At 42.0% G+C, this 24316-nt stretch overlaps 1 protein-coding gene and 1 pseudogene across 1 annotated transcript in view; one reads left to right on the top strand and one right to left on the bottom strand.

The window, feature by feature from the left end:
- The window catches only part of LOC129459395 (zinc finger protein 431-like), a 53325-nt gene extending 30060 nt beyond the window's left edge, over positions 1 to 23265 (bottom strand). The window contains 2 exon segments of the mRNA XM_055236111.2: positions 21322 to 21414; positions 23066 to 23265. Coding sequence (XP_055092086.1) covers positions 21322 to 21414; positions 23066 to 23068 — 96 coding nt within the window. The 5' untranslated portion in view covers positions 23069 to 23265.
- LOC129459411 (large ribosomal subunit protein eL8-like) lies at positions 15456 to 16249 on the top strand (annotated as a pseudogene).
- Positions 23266 to 24316: the final 1051 nt, after the last annotated feature.

The following is a 24316-nucleotide window of genomic DNA, read 5'->3' as shown; positions in this document are numbered from 1 at the left end:
GGTTTAGATGAAACCACAACATTATATGTTCTCCATCTTTACTAAGGACCCCAGCTTTCCTCCAGTAGGAATCTTGAGTATCCACATCTTCCCATGTTCAACAGCCACAAAAGGAACACTTTTAGTATGGCAGATCATAAACTCATGGTAGGAATTCTGCATTGCATATAAGAAGTCATGATGTAGAGAAGGGTCTGGTACATAGGAAACAATGTTTTTGTTTTTGTTTTTGTTTTGAGACAGTTTCACTCTTGTTGCCCAGGCTGAAGTGCAATGGTGTGATCTCTGCTCACCACAACCTCCGTCTCTCAGGTTCAAGTGATTCTCCTGCCTCAGCCTCCTAGTAGCTAGGATGACAGGCATGTGCTACCATGCCTGTCTAATTTTGTATTTTTAGTAGAGACGGGGTTTATCCATCTTGGTCAGGCTGGTCTTGAACGCCCAACCTCAAGTGATCCACCTGCCTCGGCCTCCCAAAATCCTGGGATTAAAGGCATGAGCCACTGCGCCTGGCTGGAAACAAATATTTTTTAGAGACCCTTGACTATCACAAGAATTTTTTAAAGTACCTGAAACAAACTCATTGGGGAGGAAAAACACAAGCAGAGAAGGTCTGCAAGTACTAAACGCATGGCACTCCAGGAAGCAGAGTGGACACAGCTCTTGATCTGAGACATGTTTAGCTGAAAAGAAGCCATTATTCCTCTTTCTCCCCCTCCTCTGGAAATCCTTTTCAGATAAAATTCTCTGGACAAGTAACACCTGCATCTTGCGAAAATTCCCTTAAAGGCATCAGCACCACCTGCTTACCTACTAGTGTCACACCCACAGACAGAAGGACCAAGACCAAAAAGTCCATGCATTTCTCTCCTTTATAACAGAAGAGATTCAGGAAAAAATGAGCCGCTCCATGGAAATAAAAATATATGTTCCTCTTTTCCTGTCCACAGGTGCCCTCCCCTGCCACAGACACCAGCAAATTCTGCTACAGTAATGGAAATATGCACCACACAGTCCTGTCCCTACCAAACCCAAACTGAACAGGCCCTGTGACCACCCTTCAGTGCAAAGGTGGCACTTCACTCTCATAAATGTATTTTGAAGCCTTCATACTTGATTCTGGCCTCAGCTTAGAGTCACATGAGGCCCTTCATTAAAACAACATGGATGGTTCCACCCAGAACAATAAATAGAAACTGTGGAAAGGGCACAAGTAAAGAGATTTCTGCAAATTTTTTCTTTTTTGAGACGGAGTTTCACTCCCTTACCAGGCTCGAGTGTAATGGTGCAACCTCAGCTCACTGCAACATCCACCTCCCAGGTTCAAGTGATTCTGCCTCAGCCTCCCAAGTAGGTGGGATTACAGGCACACACCACCACACCCAGCTAATTTTTGTATTTTTAGTAGAGTCAGGATTTCACCATGTAATCCTAATGAGAGGAGTGGGCTGATAAGCACTGCCTCTCAGGCTTTAATGAGCTTAAAAATTACTTGGTCATTTAGCATTAGGTATATCTCCTAATGCTGTCCCTCCCCCCTCCCTCCACCCCACAACAGTCCCCGGAGTGTGATGTTCCCCTTCCTGTGTCCATGAGTTCTCATTGTTCAATTCCCACCTACGAGTTAATGGGTGCAGCAAAACAACATGGCACATGGATACATATGTAACAAACCTGCACATTGTGCACATGTACCCTAAAACCTAAAGTATAATAATAAAAAAAAATAAAAATAAATAAATAAATAAATAAAATAAAATAGTCTGATAAAAAAAAAAATTACTTGGTAATAGGATCAGGAGCAGTGACTCACGCCTGTAATCCCAGCACTTTGGGACGCAGAGGGGGGCGGATCACCTGAGGTCTGGAGTTCAAGACCAGCCTGACAAACAGAGAGAAACCTCATCTCTACTAAAAATAAAAAATTAGCTGGCGTGGTGGTGCATGCCTGTAATCCCAGCTACTCAGGAGGCTGAGGCAGGAGAATCGCTTAAACCCGGGGGGCAGAGGTTGCAGTGAGACGAGATCATGCCATTGCACTTCAGCCTGGGTGACAGAGCGAGACTCCGTCTCAAAAAAAACCAAAATTACTTGGGAATTTTGGTCCCAATCTATGTAATGTGAATCTGCAGGTTTGGAAAAAGTCCATGAATGGGTGTTTCAAACAAGTCCCCTGCCAATGCTGATGTTGCTACCCCGGGTTCATTATTAGCAGTAGTTAGAGAAAGCAGGCACAGCACAGAGTCCCTTACACTCAGCTCTGTTGTCACAACACAAATATTTCTGATACAAATGGAGACAACCAATCTCCATCCAAACGTTTCATATTCTTTGCTGGCTCTTTAAAGTTTACAGAGGAAACAGAAAGCAGCAATTTCAGAATAATTCTGCATTTGAAAAACAACATGTAAACATGTAATAATGCAATGTTTATTAAGCAGGTACTATCTGCTCAAGAGTATGTTACAAAGCACTGTGTGGGGAATAACACATTATGTGACTTAATCCACATAACACCCTGGAAGTTGACTCTAAGTGTTCAATAATTCCCAGGATTTAGATAAAGGGTTCAGCATTTTTATTTCTTCATCTGTTTCTCTGTCATTTTAAAAAATAAAATGTATAGAATAAAAGCTAAATATAGACAGGAGGGATACAGAATGAGAATTTCATGTAGTTTAGAGAAATTTTTATTGTGTTTATGTTTACTTTTTTGTTACTTGTGGAGCAACTACTGGATCTGCAGGAATAGAAAACAAGTTGCTAAATGGAATATTTCTGTAAGCACTGGTTTTAACATAAAATTTAAAAATTAGGATCCCAAAATATACAGTTTATTTTTCTCATTTACCTGCTTTTGGGTTTCTGAAATTTTGAGCACCAGCTCTAGAAAGGTAGCAGGATTCACCAGCAAAAACTCTAATCTTTTTAAATCAGTTTTGTGAGACAAGATTCCAGGGTGGGGCCAGACCTAAATAAGGGTTCCAAAAAGGATGAATCTGGTCGGGTGTGGTGGTCACACCTATAATCCCAGCACTTTGGGAGGCTGAGGTGGGTGGGTCGCCTGAGGTCAGGAGTTCAAGACCAGCCTGGCCAAAATGGTGAAACCCTGTCTCCACTAAAAATACAAAAATTGTCGGGTACAATGGCTCATGCCTGTAATCCCAGCACTTTGGGAGGGTGAGGCAGGTGGATCACCTGAGGTCAGGAGTTCAAAACCAGCCTGTCCAACATGGTGAAACCCCGTCTCTACTAAATATACAAAAATTAGATGGGCATGGTGGCAGGCGCCTGTAATCCCAGCTACTCAGGAGGCTGCGGCAGGAGAATCGCTTGGACCCTGTAGGTGGAGGCTGCATTGTGCCAAGATCACGCCACTGCATTTCAGCCTGAGCGACAGAGCAAGACTCCATCTCAAGAAAACACACACACACACACACACACACAATTAGCTGGATGTGGTGGTGGACACCTGTAATCCCAGTTACTTGGGAGGCTGAGGCACAAGAATTGCTTGAACCTGGGAGGCACAGGATGCACCACTACACTCCAGCCTGGGAAACAAGAGCAAGACTCCAACTGAAAACAAACAAACAAACAAAACAAGGGGTGAAGGCTTGGTGTGGTAGCTCACGCCTGTAATCCCAACACTTTGGGAGGCCTAGGCAGGAAAATCACCTGAGGTTGGGGGTTCAAGTCAGTCTTACCAACGTGGAGAAAACTTATCTCTACTAAAAATACAAAAATTAGCCGGGCATGGTGGTGCAAGCCTGTAATCCCAGCTACTCGGGAGGATGAGGCGGGAGAATCACTTGAACCAGGGAGATGAAGGTTGCAGTGAGCCTAGATTGTGCCATTGCACTCCAGCCTGGGCAAGAAGAGCAAAACTCCATCTTAAACAAACAAACAAACAAACAAACAAAACAGACCTGGGTTAGGCAGTGGACCCTCTGTAGAATTCTGTTCTCTATGCCACTGGGGTATTTCCAGTTCAGTTTTTCCTAAGCTTACCTAAGAGAAACTAAAATCCCAGAGTTTATGTAACTTTAATCTGCCCTTTCAATGTTATAACATATAATAATAAGCAACTTAAACAAATCTCTCAAGGTTTTCTAGGATAATTTTATCAGATGATATATATGTATTCTTGGCAAGGTAAAAGAAACACAAATAATAATAACAATTCTCCTGTCCCTTCAGGTGATATCAGAAGTCACAACAATATAAAAAAAAGTGGCCCAAATAAAGCTCAAGTTTTTTTGTACACATCTATTCATTGTACTAACCATACGATGCTTAATTCAACCATGTACCCAGTTGCTAGTCTACACTAAAAGTTCCTGGATGGTAGGGATCATGACTGCTTGCTTTCTTTCTTTCTTTCTTTCTTTCTTTCTTTCTTCTTTCTTTCTTTCTCTTTTCTTTCTTTCTTTCTTCTTTCTTTCTCTTTTCTTTCTTTCTTTCTCTCTCTCTCCCCTCCCCCTTTCTCTCTTTCTTTCGAGATGGAACTTTGCTCTGTCACCAGGCTGGAGTTCAGTGGCATGATCTCAGCTCACTGCAACCTCCACCTCGCAGGTTCAAGAGATTCTCCTGCCTCAGCCTCCTGAGGCACGTGCCACCAAACCCAGCTAATTTTTGTATTTTTAGCAGAGAGGAGTTTCACCACGTTGGCCAGGATGGTCTTGATATTTTGACCTCGTGATCCACCCACCTTGGCCTCCCAAAGTGCTGGGATTACAGGCATGATCCACCGCACCTGGTACATCTATGTTTTGAATGACCATATGAAATGGAAGCAATTAGTTTATTTGTTTGAGTCACCAGACCTCCTCTTTGTCTTTCACCTAAGTACCAGGAAACTGGAGAAACTCTCATCTTGGTACCAACTAAAGTGACCTCTTGTATGAGGGGAGTAAAAAACACAGGATTACTTCTTTCTCTTATACTGAGAGAAGCAGAATTAATTACTCTTGTTAGCCTGACACAGTTCTGCCCTGGACATCCTCTAATGTCTCAAAGATGCCTAGGTGATTGTAAGAGGGTTCTTAGTGATCCAGGGCTGAGGGCCCACTGATAAGCCAGGATGGAGAGACTCAGGCTGATTCTAAATAGAAAATGGAACTACTCTGGTGGAGCTCCAGAACCTGGATCACCTGTCCTGATTCATTCACTTTTGGGTAAGAGGAAGGACAAGAATACTCTGCTCCAGCATGACATTTTACAGGTAGGTACAGTTGTGGTTGTCATGGCTCTGGATATTTTGTGGCCTTGATCTCTCACTCTTAAGATACTTGTTTAAACTTAAAGATTCTGTCATCAGACACTATTTACACCTGGAGCCTCTTACATAACTGTAACAGGTCATTGAACAAGATCTAAAAAGCTTAAAAAGCCACACTCTCAAAGGGGGGTTTCAGATGTCTATGTTGACATCTCACAATGCAGAAAATGCCTCCTATTGGTTTTCTGTATATTGTCTATCCAAAGTCTGGCCCTGTCTTGTGAATCCCAGGCAGAAGCAAGATGTTATGTGCAGACTCTAGGTGGGATCAACCTGGCTTGCATCCTTGGGTGTTACATCAAGTAGAGTACAATCAAAGGAAAAATCTCCTCACAGAGGCTGTTCCAGCATACTCTAAGGAATATGTCCACCTATTAAAAAAAAAACAGGCTGAGGCAACATGAGTAGAGAGTTCATTTGGGCCAAGTTTAGGACTGTAACCTTAGAGCAAAGACACATCCTCCAAAGACTGAACGATAACAACAGCAACAAAACAGAATCCCTGAATAGGCCAACAAGTTCCAAAATTGAATTAGTAATAAATAGCCTAATAACCAAAAAAAGAACAGGACCAGACAAATTTGTAGCTGAATTCTACCCAATGTATGAAGAGCTGGTATCAATTCTACCAAAATTATTTTAAAATACTGAGCAAAAGGGACTCCTTTTCAACTCATTATATAAGAATAGCATCAGCCAGGTGCGGTGGCTCATGCCTGTAATCCCAGCACTTTGGAAGGCCGAGGCGGGCAGATCATGAGGTCAAGGGATCGAGACAATCCTGGCCAACATGGTGAAACCCTGTCTTTATGAAAAATACAAAAATTACCTGGGTGTGGTGGCCCAGGCCTGTAGTCCCAGCTACTTGTGAGGCTAAGGCAGGAGAATCACTTGAGCTCGGGAGGTGGAGGTTGCGGTAAGCCGAGATCGTGCCACTGCACTCCAGCCTGGCAACAGGGTGAGACTCCGCCTCCAACAACAACAACAACAAAAAGAATAGCATCATTCTGATACCAAAACCTGGCAGAGATAAAACAAAAACTAGAAAACTTCAGGCCAATATCCTTGATGAACACTGAAGAAAACATTCTCAACAAAATACTGGCAAACCAAATCCAGGAGAACACCAAGTTAATCCAGTGTGATCAAGTAGGCTGTATCTCTGGTATGCAAGGTTTTTTCAACATACAACAATTAATGAATATTATTCATCACATAAACAGAACTGAAGACAAAACCCACAAGATTATCTCAATAGATGCTAAAAACACTTTCAATATAATTTAACATCCTTCATGTTTAAAACCCTCAACAAACTAGGCATTGAAGGTACATACTTCAAAATAATGAGTCATCTATGACAAACTTACAGCCAACATACTGAATGGACACAAGCCGGACGCACTCCTCCTTGAAAACTGGCATAAGACAAGAATGCCTTCCCTCAAAACTCCTATTCAACACAGAATTGGAAGTCCTGGCCACAGCAATCAGGAAAAAGATTAAAATAAAAGACATCCAAAAAAGAAGAGAGGAAGTCAAACTATCCTTATGTTCAGATGACAAGATTCTATATCTTCAAAACTCTACAGTCTTAGCAAAAAGCTGTTTAAACTGATAACTCCAGCAAAGTTTCAGGGTGCTAAATCAATAGCATCCCTTTACATCAACAACATCCAAGCTGAAAGCCAAATCAAAAACATAATCCCATTCACAATTGCCACAAAAAGAATGGAATATCTAGGAATACAGCTAACCAGGGAGGTGAAAGATCTCTATAACAAGAATGACAAAATACTGCTTAAAGAAGTCAGAGATGGCCAGGCCCAGTAGCTCACGCCTGTAATCCCAGCACTTTGGGAGGCCAAAGTGGGCGGATCATGAGGTCAGGAGTTCGAGACCAGCCTGACCAACATGGTGAAACCCTGTCTCTACTAAAAATACAAAAAAAAATTAGCCAGACATGGTGGCACATGACTGTAATCCCAGCTACTTGGGAAGCTGAGGCAGGAGAATAGCTTGAACCAGGGAGGCAGAGGTTGCAGTGAGCTGAGATCGCACCATTGCACTCCAGCCTGGGTGACAGAGCAAGATTCCGTCTCAACAACAACAAAAGAAGTCAGAGATGACACAAACAAATTAAAAAAACATGTTATGCTCACAGATAGAAAAGATCAATATTATTAAAATGGCCAAACTGCCCAAAGACATTTACGAATTCAATGCTATTTGTATCAAACTACCAAAACATTGTTAACTAAAAAATAACTATTTTAAAATTTATATGGAACCAAAATGAGCCTGAATTGCCAAGGCTATTTTAGGCAAAAAGAACAAAGCTAGAGGCATTACATTACCCCACTTCAAACCACACTCACTAGAGGGCTACGGTAACGAAAGCAGCACGGTATTGGTACAAAAATAGACTCACAGAACAAGGCAACAGAACACAGAGTAAAAAAAAAAAAAAAAAAAACTTCATTAAAAAGTAGACAAATGGCTGGGTGTGGTGGCTCACGCCTGTAATCCCAGCACTTTGGGAGGCCGAAGAGGGTGGATCATGGGGTCAATGGGGTCAGGGGTTCGAAACCAGCCTGGCCAACATGATGAAACCCCATCTCTACTAAAAAAATACAAAAAAATTAGCCAGGCGTGGTGGCGTGCACCTGTAATCCCAGCTACTCAGGAGGCTGAGGCAGGAGAATAGCTTGAACCTAGGAGGCAGAGGTTGCAGTGAGCCAAGGTCCCACCACTACAGTCCAGCCTGGGACAGAGCAAGACTCTGTCTAAAAAAAAAAAGTAGGCAAAAAACATGAACAGATGCTTTTCAAAAGAAGACAAACGTGGCCAACAAGCATGTGCAACAAATGCTCACCACTTATCACTAGAGAAATGCAAAAAACAAACAAGCAAAAAAAGACCACAATGAGATACCACCTCACACCAATCAGAATGGCTGTTAGAAAGTCAATAATAGGCTTTGTACAGTAATCCCATGGCAAAACTCTGTCTCTACTAAAAATACAAAAATTAGCCAGGCGTGATGGCACATGCCTGTAGTCCCAGCTACATGGGAGGCTGAGGCAGGAGAATTGCTTGAACCCAGGAGGCGGAGGTTGCAGTGAGGTGAGACGGTGCCACTGCACTCTAGTCTGGGTGACAGAGTAAGACTCCATCTCAAGCAAACAAACAAAGACATAAAACAAACCTAATTGCCTATTAATGGTAGACTAGATTAAAATAATATGGTACGGTTGGGTGAGGTGGTTCACACTTGTAATCTCAGCACTTTGGGAGGCCGAGGCAGGTGGATTGCGTTAGCTCAAGCATTCAAGACCAGTCTGGGCAACATGGCAAAACTCATCTCTACAAAAGATAGAAAAAGAAGTTAGCTGGGCATGGTGGTGCATGGTTGTAGTCCCAGCTACTTTGGGGGCTGAAGTAAGAGGGTGCCTTGAGCCTGGAAAGTTGAAGCTGAAGTGAGTCAAGATTGCACCACTGCACTTCACCCTGTGTGACAAAGTGAAACACCGTCTCCAAATAAATTAATTAAATAAAGTAGAAGATTTAATAAAAACAAAGTATGGTACATAAACATCATGGAAGATTATGTGGCCATTAAAAAAAAAAACAAGATTAAGTTATTTGAAGCAACATAGATGATGCTGGAGACCATTATCCTTAGAAAGCTAAAGTGAAACAAAACCAAATGCATGCTATCACTTATGAGAACTAAATAATAGTAACACATGGACACAAAGAAGGGAACGACAGACATTGAGGCCTAGTTGAGAATGCAGAATGAAAGGACAAAAAGGATCAGAAAAAAATACCTGTTCGGTGTTACGCTTAGTACCTCAGTGACAAAACAATCTACACCAAACCCCCATGACACAATTTTACCCATACAACAAAGCTGCACATGGACCCCTTAACCAAAAAGAAAAGTTAAAAGAAAAAAAAATCCATGCATGGGGAAGAATGCAATGTAGGTGCAAGGAGTTGTTCGTTCTACAGTTGGTGGCCCAGGTGAGGCTGGACTCTGATTTATTTTTGTGTGCATGCAGGCAGATGAGATTATGAACAAGTGGCCCAGAACCCTAGGTTGGTGGGGAAAACAGGTTGTTGCTGCAGATTCAGTGTCTGGGTGTGGGGATATGCCAGGAGACTTGTAGACACTTTTGGGGGTTTTTGTCAAGAAACACTAAAATCAACAATGCTGTAGTGAAATTCCTGAGGGTAGTGCCTAGTGCTGGGAGGGGTGTGGATACATCAATGTCTAGTGGGCATGTTTGGGAGTGGGTGGGAATCCTGTGGTGGCAGCTTTGCGAAAAGGGGGTCTGTCATCAGAGCTCCTTTCCTTGAAGTTTTCATCCTCTTCATTCCTGGCATGAGCCCTGGGATCCCAAGACAATGGGCAGTGTGAAAGCCTGTGTGCAGGACAGCAGAGCCTCCCATTTGCAGACACTCAGAGTTTTATACCAGGACAGGGCTCTGTGATATCTTTCTTCTGCCACCAAATCTGTAGAGTTTGCTGAACACCAAGCAATTCTCCAACAGCAACTCAGTGTCTAACATTTGAATTCTGACACCCACCCAGAGTCAGCATAGACCCTGATTCAGATCTCAGTCCCACAACATTGTCCTCATTCCAGATGCCAGTGACAAACCCCATAGGCTCATCTATGATTCTGAGCTACTGTTTAAAAATTGGGGACTCCCCAAGGTAATTTATAGATTCAATGCCATCCCCATCAAGCTACCAATGACTTTCTTCACAGAACTGGAAAAAAATTACTTTAAAGTTCATATGGAACCAAAAAAGAGCCCACATTGCCAAGTCAATCCTAAGCCAAAAGAACAAAGCTGGAGGCATCACGCTACCTGACTTCAAACTATACTACAAGGCTACAGTAACCCAAACAGCATGGTACTGGTACCAAAACAGAGATACAGACCAATGGAACAGAACAGAGCACTCAGAAATAATGCCACATATCTACAACTACCTGATCTTTGACAAACCTGACAAAAACAAGAAATGGGGAAACGATTCTCTATTTATATTAATAAATGGTGCTGGGAAAACTGTCTAGCCATGTGTAGAAAGCTGAAAGTGTATCCCTTCCTTACACCTTATACAAAAATTAATTCAAGATGGATTAAAGACTTAAATGTTAGACCTAAAACCATAAAAACCCTAGAAGAAAACCAAGGCAATACCATTCAGGACATAGGCATGGGCAAGGACTTCATATCTAAAACACCAAAAGCAATGGCAACAAAAGCCAAAATTGACAAATGGGATCTAATTAAACTAAAGGGCTTCTGCACAGCAAAAGAAACTACCATCAGAGTGAACAGGCAACCTACAGAATGGGAGAAAATTTTTGCAATCTACTCATCTGACAAAGGGCTAATATCCAGAATCTACAATGAACTCAAACAAATTTACAAGAAAAAAACAACCCCATCAAAAAGTGGGCAAAGGATATGAACAGACACTTCTCAAAAAAAGACATTTATGCAGCCAAAAGACACATGAAAAAAATGCTCATCATCACTGGCCATCAGAGAAATGCAAATCAAAACCACAATGAGATACCATCTCACACCAGTTAGAATGGCGATCATTAAAAAATCAGGAAACAACAGGTGCTGGAGAGGATGCGGAGAAACAGGAACACTTTTACACTGTTGGTGGGACTGTAAACTAGTTCAACCATTGTGGCAGTCAGTGTGGCGATTCCTCAGGGATCTAGAACTAGAGATACCATTTGACCCAGCAATCCCATTACTGGGTATATACCCAAAGGATTATAAATCATGCTGCTATAAAGACACGTGCACACATTTATTGCGGCACTATTCACAATAGCGAAGACTTGGAACCAAGCCAAATGTCCAACAATGATAGACTGGATTAAGAAAATGTGGCACATATACACCATGGAATACTATGCAGCCATAAAAAATGATGAGTTTGTGTCCTTTGTGGGGACATGGATGAAGCTGGAAACCATCATTCTCAGCAAACTATCACAAGGACAAAAAACCAAACACCGCATGTTCTCACTCATAGGTGGGAATTGAACAATGAGAACACACGGACACAGGAAGGGGAACATCACACACCGGAGCCTGTTGTGGGGTGGGGGGAGGGCGGGATAGCATTAGGAGATATACCTAATGTTAAATGACGAGTTAATGGGTGCAGCACACCAACATGGCACATGTATACGTATGTAACTAACCTGCATGTTGTGCACATGTACCCTAAAACTTAAAATATAATAATAAAAAAAAAAATTGGGGACTCCCAACAGGCACGGCCTGTAATCCCAGTACTTTGGGAGGCTGAGGCAGGTGGCTCAACTGAGTTTGGGAGTTTGAGAACAGCCTGACCAACATGAAGAAACCCCATCTCTACTAAAAATACAAAAATTAGATGGGCATGGTGGTGGGTGCCTGCAATCCCAGCTACTACGGAGACTGAGGCAGGAGAATCGCTTAAACCTGGAAGGCAGAGGTTGCGGTGAGCCAAGATCGCGGCACCGCACTCCAACCTGGACAACAAGAGTGAAACTGCATCTCAAAAAAGAAAAAAACTGGGGACTCCCACAGCCTTCCTCAAGTTCAATAATTAGATCAAGCTACTCACAGAACTCAGCAAAACACTGTAGTTATGCTTACTAGTTTATTATAAAAAGTACAACCCAGGAAAAGTCAAATGGAAGAAATGTATATGACAAAGAAAAGAGGTGGGGAATGATGAATCACAAACATAATCTGGGTAAATAGCTGTGATTAATAAAATCCTCATCCTTTGTGTTCTCTAGAAATAGTTTATGGAAAGAAGCACCCTTCCCATTATGACTTAGATGGTGCTCTCTTTTCTTATTTATCACATAGCCAGATACAGACTGTCAGAGGCGTATTGAACCAGAGCAACTCCATTTGGAATAGAGGCTGAGTAAAATAAGGCTGAGACCCACTGGGCTGCATTCCCAGATGGTTAGGCATTCTAACTCACAAGATGAGATAGGAGGTCAGCACAAGATACAGGTCATAAAGACCTGGCTGATAACACAGGTTGCAGTATAGAAGCTGAATAAAACCCACCAAAATTAACATGGTGATGAGAGTGACCTGTGGTTGTCTTCTCTGCTACACTCCCACCAGTGCTATGATAGCTTATAAATGCCATGGCAACATCAGGAAGTTATCTTAAAATAGTTTAAAAAAGAGAGGCATAAATATTCCACCCCTTGTTTAGAATATAATCAAGAAATAACCATAAAAATGTGCAACTATGGAGAAAGCCATTTTTTTATTTATTTACTTTCTTCATTAACTTGCTATCACTTTACTCTATGGACTCGCCCTCAATTCTTTCTTGAGCGTGATCTAAGAACCCTCTCTTGGGGTCTGGATCAGAACTTCTTTCCTAACATCTTTCTGGCAGCCACAAAGGGACTATACTTAAGAGACCTCTGACTCAAAGGAAAATCATCTGCGTGCACCAACTGGCTGACTTTGGGTGAGTAGTGTGCATATACATGAGTAAAGGATGGGATTGGGTTAGAGGCACAACCCAGGAGAATTAGAGTCTCTCCTAGGATACAGTGGGTTAAAGTCTCCTCTTAATAAAAGACAAGGATGCTTGACTGAACTTGGATTTGAGGCCGAGCTTAGAAAGGTTATATTCCTTCCTAAGATTTAGAAAGTCAGAGATCCCTCTCAGTAAAATCCGTCTCAGCTAAGAACTAGTTTGACACTATGGGATATTCATTGCTATTCTCTTTGAATTAATCTGTCTTGCACTCTTTGCTGATGGCTATGGGTGACAGAATTAGGCATCTACAGGACCATGGGACATGGGGATCTTTTTCTTGTCCAAAAGGGAAAACTTAAGTGCTAATGGGACTGTTGGAAAAAAATCTCTTTCCTACCAAGAAGCAGCCACCTGAACTTTTTATTATCTCTGTAATCGGTAGGTCTTTCTCTGGCCCCCCTCAGCTCTTTGCCTTCCCACCCTGCCACAGACAATGCTTTTTCTCTTTCTTATTTTCTATTACTCAGAGTAACCATCTTGCCTAGAGACAAGATAAAACTCCTGATTATTAGGTTGAATTAACAATGACATGGCCCAACTGGGGCCAAGTATAAGTCTTGCCAGTTTCACATTGGTTGCTAAGAAGAGTGGCTAATGTCTGTGTTGTCACATATATTTTGATCTGGCCAGAAAATGACAATTTTTCTTTTTGTTGTGGCTTGGCCCCCAGGGCTGTGGTGCAGCCAGCCACGTCACTAGGGCCACTCAGGGAAATGGAACCCAGAAGCCTGGCATGCTGGCAAAAGGGTACAAATTTCTGACCAGACTTCTAGCCTCTCTATGCAAACTGATTGAATGAATGGTGAAAAAAAAAATACTGTTTATCTTCTATGTAAAGTTCTAATTAATATGGAAATGCATTTGTGAGGTTAGTCTTAAGCTGTAACAAATTTGTTGTACTTTGTGCTATAAATTTGTCTTTCTGTATTCTTCTGTCATTAACAGGGATACCTTAGGATAGAATGCAGGCCTAGGACCCCTTAAGGCTGCTGTTCAAGATGGCCCAGAAAAGTGCTCAGTCATGTCCTTGGAAGCTTGACCTTGTGACCACATGACAGTATTTCCTCCTGGTCTCTGCCATCACAATGGTGGCCCAGGTTCAGGATTCAACTCCCAGCTTAGGGAATCAGTACTTTCTTGTTTGATATTTGGGTGAGCTTTACCATTTGTCGATTCTCTTCCCCTCCAGGAACCATCTTGAATTTTCTTTTCGGAACACCTGTGAAGTTACTTTTGGTAAAATTCAAAAGCCAGAGATATTGGCTGTTTGACCTGACTAAAGTGTGGTAAAAAGAAATTTAAAAGGACTTTTTATTTATTTATTTATTTATTTTTGTTGTTGAGACGGAGAGTCTGGCTCTGTCACCCAGGCTGGAGTGCAGTGGCGGAATCTCGGCTCACTGCAAGCTCCGCCTCCCGGGTTCACACCATTCTCCCGCCTCAGCCTCCTGAGTAGCTGGGACTACAGGTGCCCGCCATCACGTCCGGCTAATTTTTTGTATTTTTAGTAGAGACAGGGTTTCACCATGTTACCCAGGATGGTCTCGATCTCCTGACCTTGTGATCCGCCCGCCTCGGCCTCCCAAAGTGCTGGGATTACAGGCGTGAGCCACCACGCCCAGCCTAAAAGGACTTTTTAAAAGAGCACTGAACGCTGTGGTCATTGGCTCACATTTGTAATCCCAGCACTTTGGGAGTCCAAGGTGGGCTGATCATAAGGTCAGGAGATCGAACCATTCTGGTTAACATGGTGAAACCCCATCTCTACTAAAAATACAAAAAATTAGCCTGGTGTGGTGGTACTCACCTGTAGTCCCAGCTACTCAGGGGGCTGAGGCAGGAGAATCACTTGAGCCCGGGAGGCAGAGATTACAGTGAGCCAAGATCGTGCCACTGCATTCCAGCCTGGGCGACAGAGCAAGACTCCATTCCAAAAGAAAAAAAAACCACTGTGGTTAAAAGTCAGCTTAAGTAAAGCAGATATTCAAGCTCTAACAGCCTGTGACACCTTGGGAAAAACAGAAGAGGTGCCACAGGCCCTGTTTTGAGAAACACCCCTTTTTCCTCATGAAACTCCAAAAATTGAAGGTGGATAGAGCCTTCTCAAAATCTAAGGTTCTGTTCGTTTTGCATTGCATTATCTGATGTTTTTGACTTTGGGGGGTATCAGAAATTACTTCACATTATAAAAGAACCTTGGCAGGTAATAACTAGGTGAGAAATATACTTTTGGAATGGCTAATGGCAATTATGGGGAAATACTCAGTTCTTCACATTTGGATCACAGAAACACACTGTTGACCACCTAGAAAATATGGAGGTATCCCCAATCCCTACTGAGAAATAAGATTTCCCTTGGGATTAACTAATTCTCTCCTTTTTAGATCCAAGATCTGATGTAAAAATGGTACCCTTAATTTAGGGGGATCTGTTTTGTTTTCCAGCTCTGTTTACTTATTAGGCCATAAAAACAACATGCTTTCCTGGCCCTGGGCTCCACCCTGAAACTAGTAATCCAATTAAGAAACTGACAAAGAAGCTCTCCTCCCCCAACCCAAGATGCCAAAAGTGAAGAAGGGCTAGGGGAAGAAGGTGGCTGCAGCCCCTGCTGTTGTGAAGAAGCAGGAGGCCAAGAAAGTGGTGAATTTCCTGCTTGAGAAAAGGCCTAAGAATTGTGGCACCGGGCAGGACATCCAGCCCAAAAGGGACCTCACCCGAAATGGCCCCATTATACCAGGTTGCAGCAGCAAAGAGCCATCCTCTATAAGCGGCTGAAGTGTTTTTCTGTGATTAACCAGTTCACCCAGGGCCTGGACCACCAAACAGCTACTCAGCTGCTTAAGCTGGCCTACAAGTACAGACCAAAGACAAAGCAAGAGGAGAAGCAGAGGCTGTTGGCCCGGGCCAAGAAGAAAGCTGCTGGCAAAGGAGACATCCCCATTAAGAGACCACGTGTCCTTCAAGCAGGAGTTAACACTGTCACCACCTTGGTGGAGAAAAAGAAAGCTCAGCTGGTGGTGATTGCACATGATGTGGATCCCATCAAGCTGGTTGTCTTCTTGCCTGCCCTGTGTCATAAAATGGGAGTCCCTTACTGCATTATCAAGGGGAAGGTAAGACTGAGATGTCTAGTCCACAGGAAGACCTGCACCACTGTTGTCTTCACACAGGTTAACTCAGAAGACAAAGGTGCTTTGGCTAAGCTGGGGGAAGCTATCAGGACCAACTACAATGACAGATAGGATGAGATCCGCCATCACTGGGGAGGGAAGGCCCTGGGTCTCAAGTCTGTGGCTCAGATCGCCAAGCTCAAAAAGGCAAAGACTAAAGAACTTGCCACTAAACTGGGTTAAATGTACACTGTTGAGTTTTCTATACATAAAAATAATTAAAATAATACAAACTTTACTTCAAAAAAAAATATAAATTCACAAAGAAAAACCTTACGACTACTGAATCTTCTGTCTTTGTATTTATATGTGTTGTGTATGTGATATGAAAGAACTCTGATTAATTGGTTTAAAAATAGTAAGAGCTTAAATCAAATGTTTTGTCAGAAAAGTTAAAAGTGTAACGCCTTTCAGTTCATGTGACAAGTAATCTTTTGGAAATAAAAAGTTTTAAAGATCATTGGGAAAATAAAAAGTCTTCAAAATATAAACATTTGATCTAAATTATATAGGTCACATATTAGATTACCAAATACTTTAAGGTCATAAATTGGCTCTCTGACTTTTAAAAATTGTTCAATTTACCTATCTTGAAGTCAGCAGATTCTAAATAAGGCCTTGAGACATATGGAATTAGCCATGTCCCCTAAATATACAAAGGTTATAAAGAAAAGAGATTTTATATAAGAAAAGATGTTGTACAGTAAATTCTTATCCTAAAGTAAAATGACTGGTTATTTAAAAAGAGGGATGTTTAGGACAAATCAGAAAGCCCAAACATGTTGTAGATGGTCTGTATAAGTCATGAAATAATTCACTACAGGAAATTTATGCAAGAAATGTACAATTTAAAGGTCATTAGGCCTCTTAAATTAAGATTTCTCAAAATGCCACTATGACTGTTCACCGTACAACTTGCCTGCTTTACAGCTAAGTAAGGCCTGGGACACATCAAGTTAGCCACACCCCTTAACTATTAATACACTGGAGTCAGACCTTATATACACTTGTGTCTGTGTCCTAGACTTCACGCCTAGTATGTAATTAAAATTCCTTACTTACCAAGGTTTTCATCAAAAGTAAAAGTTGCTAAGAGTTAACATTGTAATATCTATTTCTGACTACTAAAAAAAGTTTTACACGCAAGGAATTCAGATAAAGTGAAATATGTTTTTGATAAAGGTTATAAGAAGACATGGAAATGTGGATTTTTTTTGCCTAGATTAAAAGGTTAAAGGAATGTTTTAAATTAGAATAAAACTGAAGGTTTAAACAAATTGTGGAAGATTTGCTAAAATTTAATTGCAAAAGAGATTCTGTGTGTGAATATACTGACTAAAGTTAAATGGATATTATTTTTTCTAGAAATTGAACATTGAGATAAAAATGACAGATTTCTCTTAAAGCACTGATCTACTCTTTAACAACAAGGACTTTGTGAAGAGTTATAAAAGGTTTATGAGAATATTACCTTACAGTCAAACATTAAAATTGGATAGATTTGTCTATGAAGATTCATTAAGAGGCCAGGCATGGTGGCTCCTGCCTGTAATCTCAGCACTCTGGGAGGCCAAGGCAGGCCGAACACAAGGTCAGGAGTTTAAGACCAGCCTGGCCAACATGGTGAAACCCAGTCTCTACTAAAGATACAAAAAAAATTAGCCAGGCATGGTGGTGTGTGCCTGTAATCCAGCTTCTCAAGAGGCTGAAGAAGGAGAATCACTTGAACCCAGGAGGCAGGGGTTCCAGTGAACCAAGATCCTGTCACAGCACTTCAGCCTAAGCAATAGGGCGAGACTCCACCCCAAAAAAAAAATTTTTTTAAATTCATTAAGAATTAGATTTGACATAAATAATACACAAATATAAAATAGTAAAAATTTGGCTTATTTAGTACAAAAATCACACAGAAAAGACTGTCAAATGTGAGATCATGTTTGACTATTTTTGGACTATGTGTAAATATGTTATTGGTATGTGTTCCAAAATTAAGGGAAATTCCTGTAATTCTAATATGACTAATATAACTAATATGATAACTATCCTCAGTCTGAGTCACCATGCAACTTTATTTTATGTCTAAGAACATGCTGACTTCATGGTAAAACATCATTAATAATCACAACTGTTACATAAAATTATTATATGACACAGAGCTAACCAAATTTCCTTGTCAATCATGGTTTTTTTGTTTGTTTGTTTTTTTCACTGTGACTGCCCTAAGACTTTGCCATCCAGACAATCATCTTGTGTTGGTACTCTTCAAAAGATGATTTATAGTTAACTTTGACAGATGTTCTATTTTTTTCTCCTTTTGAGATGGAGTCTTACTCTGTTGCCCAGGCTGGAGTGTAATGATGCAATCTCAGCTCACTGCAACCTCTGCCTCCCAGGTTCGAGTAATTCTCTTGCCTCAGCCTCCCAACTAGGCTGGGATTACAGGTGTCCACCACCATGTCCAGCTTTTTTTTTTTGTATTTTTAGTAGAGACAGGATTTCACCATGTTGGCCAGGCCGGTCTTGAACTCCTGACCTCAGATAATCCACCCACCTCGGCCTCCCAAAGTGCTGAGATTACAGGCAGGAGCCACTGCGCCCAGCGACAGATGTTCTTAAATGCAAGTTTGTGATAACTTTAGAAATTGTGACATTAGAATAGAGAGAAAACTTTCAGTATTCATCGAGAACTGGAATGTTCATGACTATCAAACAGAACAGGAATTAACTGAAGGGACTGAACTAATGGAGGATGAAAGTAATATTTTTTGACTTCGCATAAAATGTCATTGATCCTTTGTTTCAGGGTCAAGAAAACTCTGAATAGTTAGGCGAAAATATCATCACCCCTATTCAGCATGAAGTAGTTATAGAAAATGGATCTTCATCCCTCTACAACCCTCAGGATTAAGTGTGCCCTTGTGAAAAAGATGGGGGAGATGTCAGAGGAACCAAAGCAAATCTATTTTGAATAGGGGCTGGGTAAAATAGGACTGAGACTGACTGGGCTACATTCCTGGATGGTTAGGCATTATAAGTAACAGGGTAGGATAGAAGGTCAGCACAAGATACAAGTCATAAAGACCTTGTGGATAAAACAGGTTACAATAAAGAAGTCAAATAAAACCCACCAAAACCAAGATGTGACGAGAGTGACCTCTGATTGCCCTCACTGCTACACATAGAAACTGCCTCAAAACAATAACATCATCAGTAAGATCCTCTCAGTCCCCTTTCATTTTAATCCTAACTGCATTTGCCTGTGGGTCCCCAGCTTTCCAGGGCTGTGTCAGCAGAAAGGCTTCTTCCATGGCTGGGTTGAGCAGACTGGGATATCTGCAGGGGAGGATCCCCAGAAAAAAACTAGCTGGGCTTTTATTTCTTTGTTTCTTTTTGAGATGGAGTCTCGCTCTGTCGCCCAGGCTGGAGTGCAGTGGCACGATCTCAGCTCACTGTAAGCTCCGCTTCCTGGGTTCATGCCATTCTCCTGCCTCAGCCTCCCAAGTAGCTGGGACTACAGGCGTCCACCACTACGCCTGGCTAATTTTTTTGTATTTTTAGTAGAGATGGGCTTTCACCGTGTTAGCCAGGATGGTCTCGATCTCCTGACCTCGTGATCCACCAGCCTTGGCCTCCTAAAGTGCTGGGATTACAGGCGTGAGCCACCGCATAGGTGGGCCTTTAATAACCTCCTTTTGCAGGCTCAGTATTAGCCTTAGCTCTTAGTCACTGGGCTCAAGCTTTAATTTCCATGTTAGAGTTACTCACTTGGTTTTCGAAACTATGTGTTTGAAAAATCCAGCAAAATTACTCAAACACAGTGTTCGTATAAGGGAAGGAAATTTTAAGGTACTTACATTTTGTACCTAAATAAGAAAAGCAAAAGTACTCATTCCTTTCAGACAACATATCTATTATTTTATTGTTTTCATTAAAAACCATGTAGTAAACAATTAGTTATATGGGAACACTTCTAGGTGATCCCAAGTTTCATTTCATAAAATTAAGCATGAAACTCAGAAATCAAGATAACAGGATTTGAACAGAGATATTTAGTCAAAAATTTACCCTGCAAAAAGAGCAACTGATGTTTTCACGAATCTATGTAACTCACCAATTATCTACCACATTATCTCATGGAAATGTATTCATTCCCTACAGCCAAAATAGAATAGAGATTTTTTCCCTATTCTTTTCCTTGGTAGCTAGCATTCTAAAAGCTAAGCCTTGGAATTCTGTTTGAATGCACCCAGCCATAAAAAAAACACACCTGAGAAAACTTGTAAACTCACTCTGGGAAAGAAAAACGTAAAGGAGAATTTTTAACAAATGGGATATACAATTAGATATTAATTTTTTTTCTAAAACCCACCTCTTTTATGCCCTTTGTAAATATTTTCCTACCTGCCAGGCACAGTGGCTCATGCCTGCAATCCCAGCACTTTAGGAGGCTGAGGCAGGCAGATCATCTGAGGTCAGGAGTTCGCGACCAGCCTGGCCAACATGGTGAAACCCCATCTCTACTAAAAAAATACAAAAAATTAGCTAGGTGTGGTGGTGTGTGCCTGTAATCTCAGCTACTTAGGAGGCTGAGGTAGGAGAATTGCTTGAACCTGGGAGATGGAGGTTGTAGTGAGCCCAGATCAAGCCCTCTGCAGCCTGGGCAGCAAGAGTGAAACTTGTTTCAAAAAAAAAAAAAAAAAATTTCCTACCTTTCAAGCCCTACTAATATAATGCAATTTAGAGCTAAAAAAAGTGAGGTCAAAATAAGTAAACAAATATTTTCAAGGTAACAAACCCAGGGAGTCGCAGTGCTGATTAAAAAACAAATGTGTCTGACTCATGTTTCAAGCCAGGCCATTCCATCACTTGGGAGATTCTTCCACCCACTCCTGCTCACTTATGTGCTCACGAACCACCCATACAGAAGACACTGCAGTATTTCTCGGTGACTGCTCCAGGTGCATTTTACTTTGCAAGTCCTTACACCATCTCACTAGAGTCAGGTTTTTTTGTTTTTGTTTTTCTGGTCTTTTGGGGTACTATTTTATCTGTCACAAATTTTTCGCTTTTTAACACTATTTTTCTTCCACTATATTTATTTCATTATCTTTCTGCCCCCTAAGACAATCCAGGGGGCATACATTATTTCTGTGTTTTCCCCTCAGCGCCAGCATCTGACTGGCTGACCAGCGATGTGTCCCCAACAAATGAAAGCTGGGTTGGGTGTAGACAATTTTAATGTCTCAAGAGGTTACCTTTTCAAAATAAGAGTACACTAGAAGATTCCTCTCAGCCCCAGGGCATCCACTTGCTTCCTTGAGAGGATACACTCCATATTTCAGGTCGTTCTATGGAAGAAAATAAACCAGAAGCTGATATTCACTAGGCACTTTAGCTGACATAACCACGGTGGATATCTTGGTTTATCCCCAGACAGTACTGAAACCCACGACCAGATAACTAAAAGGGTGGCTGAGGACACATCACCCCATAAAGTTTCCAAAGGAAAACCTTGACCGAAAAACATTCTGACAAGATCTCTGTGCCTAGAGAAGATACAAGGAGAAGAGGCACAGAGAATTTTAACAATACAGTGTCAGGGGATTATTCTTTGCTTTCTTCTCATGGGAAGTATTTACAGATAACAAACTTTTTAAAAAGCATCATTTAATGCTTTGTCAAAAAATAATTAAAATACGGTATAGAAAAGTATACTAAAAGACAAATAGGCGATAACGTGAATTAGGGAGGAAAAGCTGGCATTTGGAAACACCAGAAGGAACTGGAAATTTAGTATCTTACTGCAAGCCAGAGGGAGGCTGGAGAAATGAGGAATGGGGCTTAGACTTAAGACCCTGCTTGGGACACAGGTGAAAAATGCAGCGGAAAATCAGCTCCCCATGGACTGTGAAAATAATTAAAAGGCAGGCAATTAGACGGAGGTGTCTCTAGTCCCTGGGTTCCTACTTTAAAAAAATCTAGGCCGGGCACGGTGGCTCACGCCTGTAATCCCAGCACTTTGGGAGGCCGAGGCGGGGGGATCACGTCAGGAGATCGAGACCACGGTGAAACCCCGTCTCTACTAAAAATACAAAAAATTAGCTGGGCGTGGTGGCGGGCGCCTGTAGTCCCAGCTACTCGGAGAGGCTGAGGCAGGAGAATGGCGTGAACCCGGGAGGCGCAGCTTGCAGTGAGCCGAGATCGTGCCACCGCACTCCAGCCTGGGCGACAGAGCAAGACTCCGTCTCAAAAAAAAAAAAAAAAAAAAAAAAAAAAAAAAAAAAAAATCTAACTGAAGTGCATTTTTTAGTAAATTACTACATTGAGAAAAACAAAACTCAGCCCTAACCAACTATAAACTGCCAATTAACCTCTGATTACATAATCAGGAAATTTTCACCTTTATTGTACAAATTAAGAAACTATGTAACTCTATCTAACCAATTACTGAATTTGGTTTTCTTCATCATGCTTTTTATAAAGGTCTTTTCTTCAAGCCCTGCCCATGAAGCACAAATTACAAACCACAGATGGGTGCTCCACAATTTTTGAACCACTCTTTGATTAAATTATTTAGTGTTTCTGTAGTGACTCCCATATATTTTTAACAGAAGACAAGAGGAACTGGGAACCCCACGGAACAAAGCTCATCCCATTCATGAACCCGCACCCCGAGTCAGAACTGTCCCCTGAAGACCCTCCCGTGGTCCCTGCACAATCTGGGAAAGACGCGGCGCTGCGGGTGCAGAGCTGCCCAGAGAGGGCTCCAGGCCAGGGCACAGTCACTGCGCAGTGAAAAGACAGGACGCCTGGGGTCCCGGCTGTCAGCGCAGCCGCCATCTTATGGCTGATGGGGACTGAGGCCGAGCTGGGCAAGGAGAACTCGGGGCGCAGACTGTGGAGCTGACTGCGGGGAGGCCTGAGTCCCGCCACAGCCACTTCCCACCGGTTACAACCAGCCCTTCCCCTCTCTCGGGATGTCCGACCCGGCACTCTCACCATTTCTAGGCTTTCAGGGGGTCCCGGTGTCTTAGCTGTGGTCTCCCAATACCTGCAGGTCACAGGGCCACAGAGGTTGGGCCTCTAGGAGCAGAGTACACAGAGCAGTGAAGGGGAGACCTGGAGCTCAGGCTGCAGAGAGAGACAAAGGCCCCGCCACATCCCGGAAGCCGTCCTGTCCGCTCCAGCTGCGTGCCTGATTGGACGGTTCCCAGCCTAGCGTCGCTGATTGGATAACGTTTAAAACCCCACCTTCTCAGGCCCTGAGTGACAGAAGATGAGAACAGATGCTGGGCTGAGTGAAGAAAGAGTGACAGCCCAGGCTGCAGTCTTCAGGCGCGGCTTCCTCCGAGAGCTGAGCCAGGCCCACCCCAGGGGGTATTTGCATTTAACCTTGTGTGTAAAGTCACATGCATTTATAAATAACATACTGTATGCCTATTCACAAATGAAAAGAATATAATAACAATTATTTTAAAATTTCGGATTTTATGACCTTCCCGGCTTCTGGTCTTTGAGCAGGCGGGCTGAAATTTTAGAACGGAGGTAATTTTCTGAAATAAAGTGTGAGCCACATGTAAATTTTAAATTTTCTAGTAATCAAACTTAAAAAAAAAAAAGGAACAGGTTGAATTGATTGTAACAATTTAATTAACCCAATTTATCAAAAAATTTTCATTTTAATATGTGAGAAATGTGATTATTAATAAAGTATATAAATATTTGAAACTAAATCTTTGAAACTAACTCTGTATTTTACCTTTCTAGCACATCTCAGTTCAGACCAGGAACATTCCAGGCACCCAGGAGCCACACATGACCAAAGCTTCCACACTGAAGTGCAACTCTGATGTCGGGAGGTGCAGCAAACCTTTTCCGCCAGAGGTGAAGGAAAAGCCTCTCCCTACCAACATCTCCCTTCAGTTCTGAGGGTGGAACAGATAGTGGCCATAGAAAGAGCAGATGGCAGCAAGAACAAAATAACCACAAGGAGACCACTGATAGCCACCTGTTGCCCATTTTCTTCCAGAGATCAGACAGTGAACAAAGAATGTTGGGCCACAGGATAATAAAACTCTGTGTCTTCAGATCTGTCCACACTCTTGACCTCAAATGTTTAGATATGGAGAAAATAGATTCAAGGCAAAACTTATTTTGCTATTGGCCTTGGCCCTAATGGTCAGGCTGTAGTTATCTGTTTTCTCCTGTGGTGTGTGGGACTGTGTGGGTATAAGCACCAATCACATGCAC

The sequence above is a fragment of the Symphalangus syndactylus genome, chromosome 13 (genome assembly GCF_028878055.3).
Source record: "Symphalangus syndactylus isolate Jambi chromosome 13, NHGRI_mSymSyn1-v2.1_pri, whole genome shotgun sequence".
NCBI lineage: Eukaryota > Metazoa > Chordata > Mammalia > Primates > Hylobatidae > Symphalangus > Symphalangus syndactylus.
This window is presented reverse-complemented; position numbering and strand designations above follow the sequence as displayed.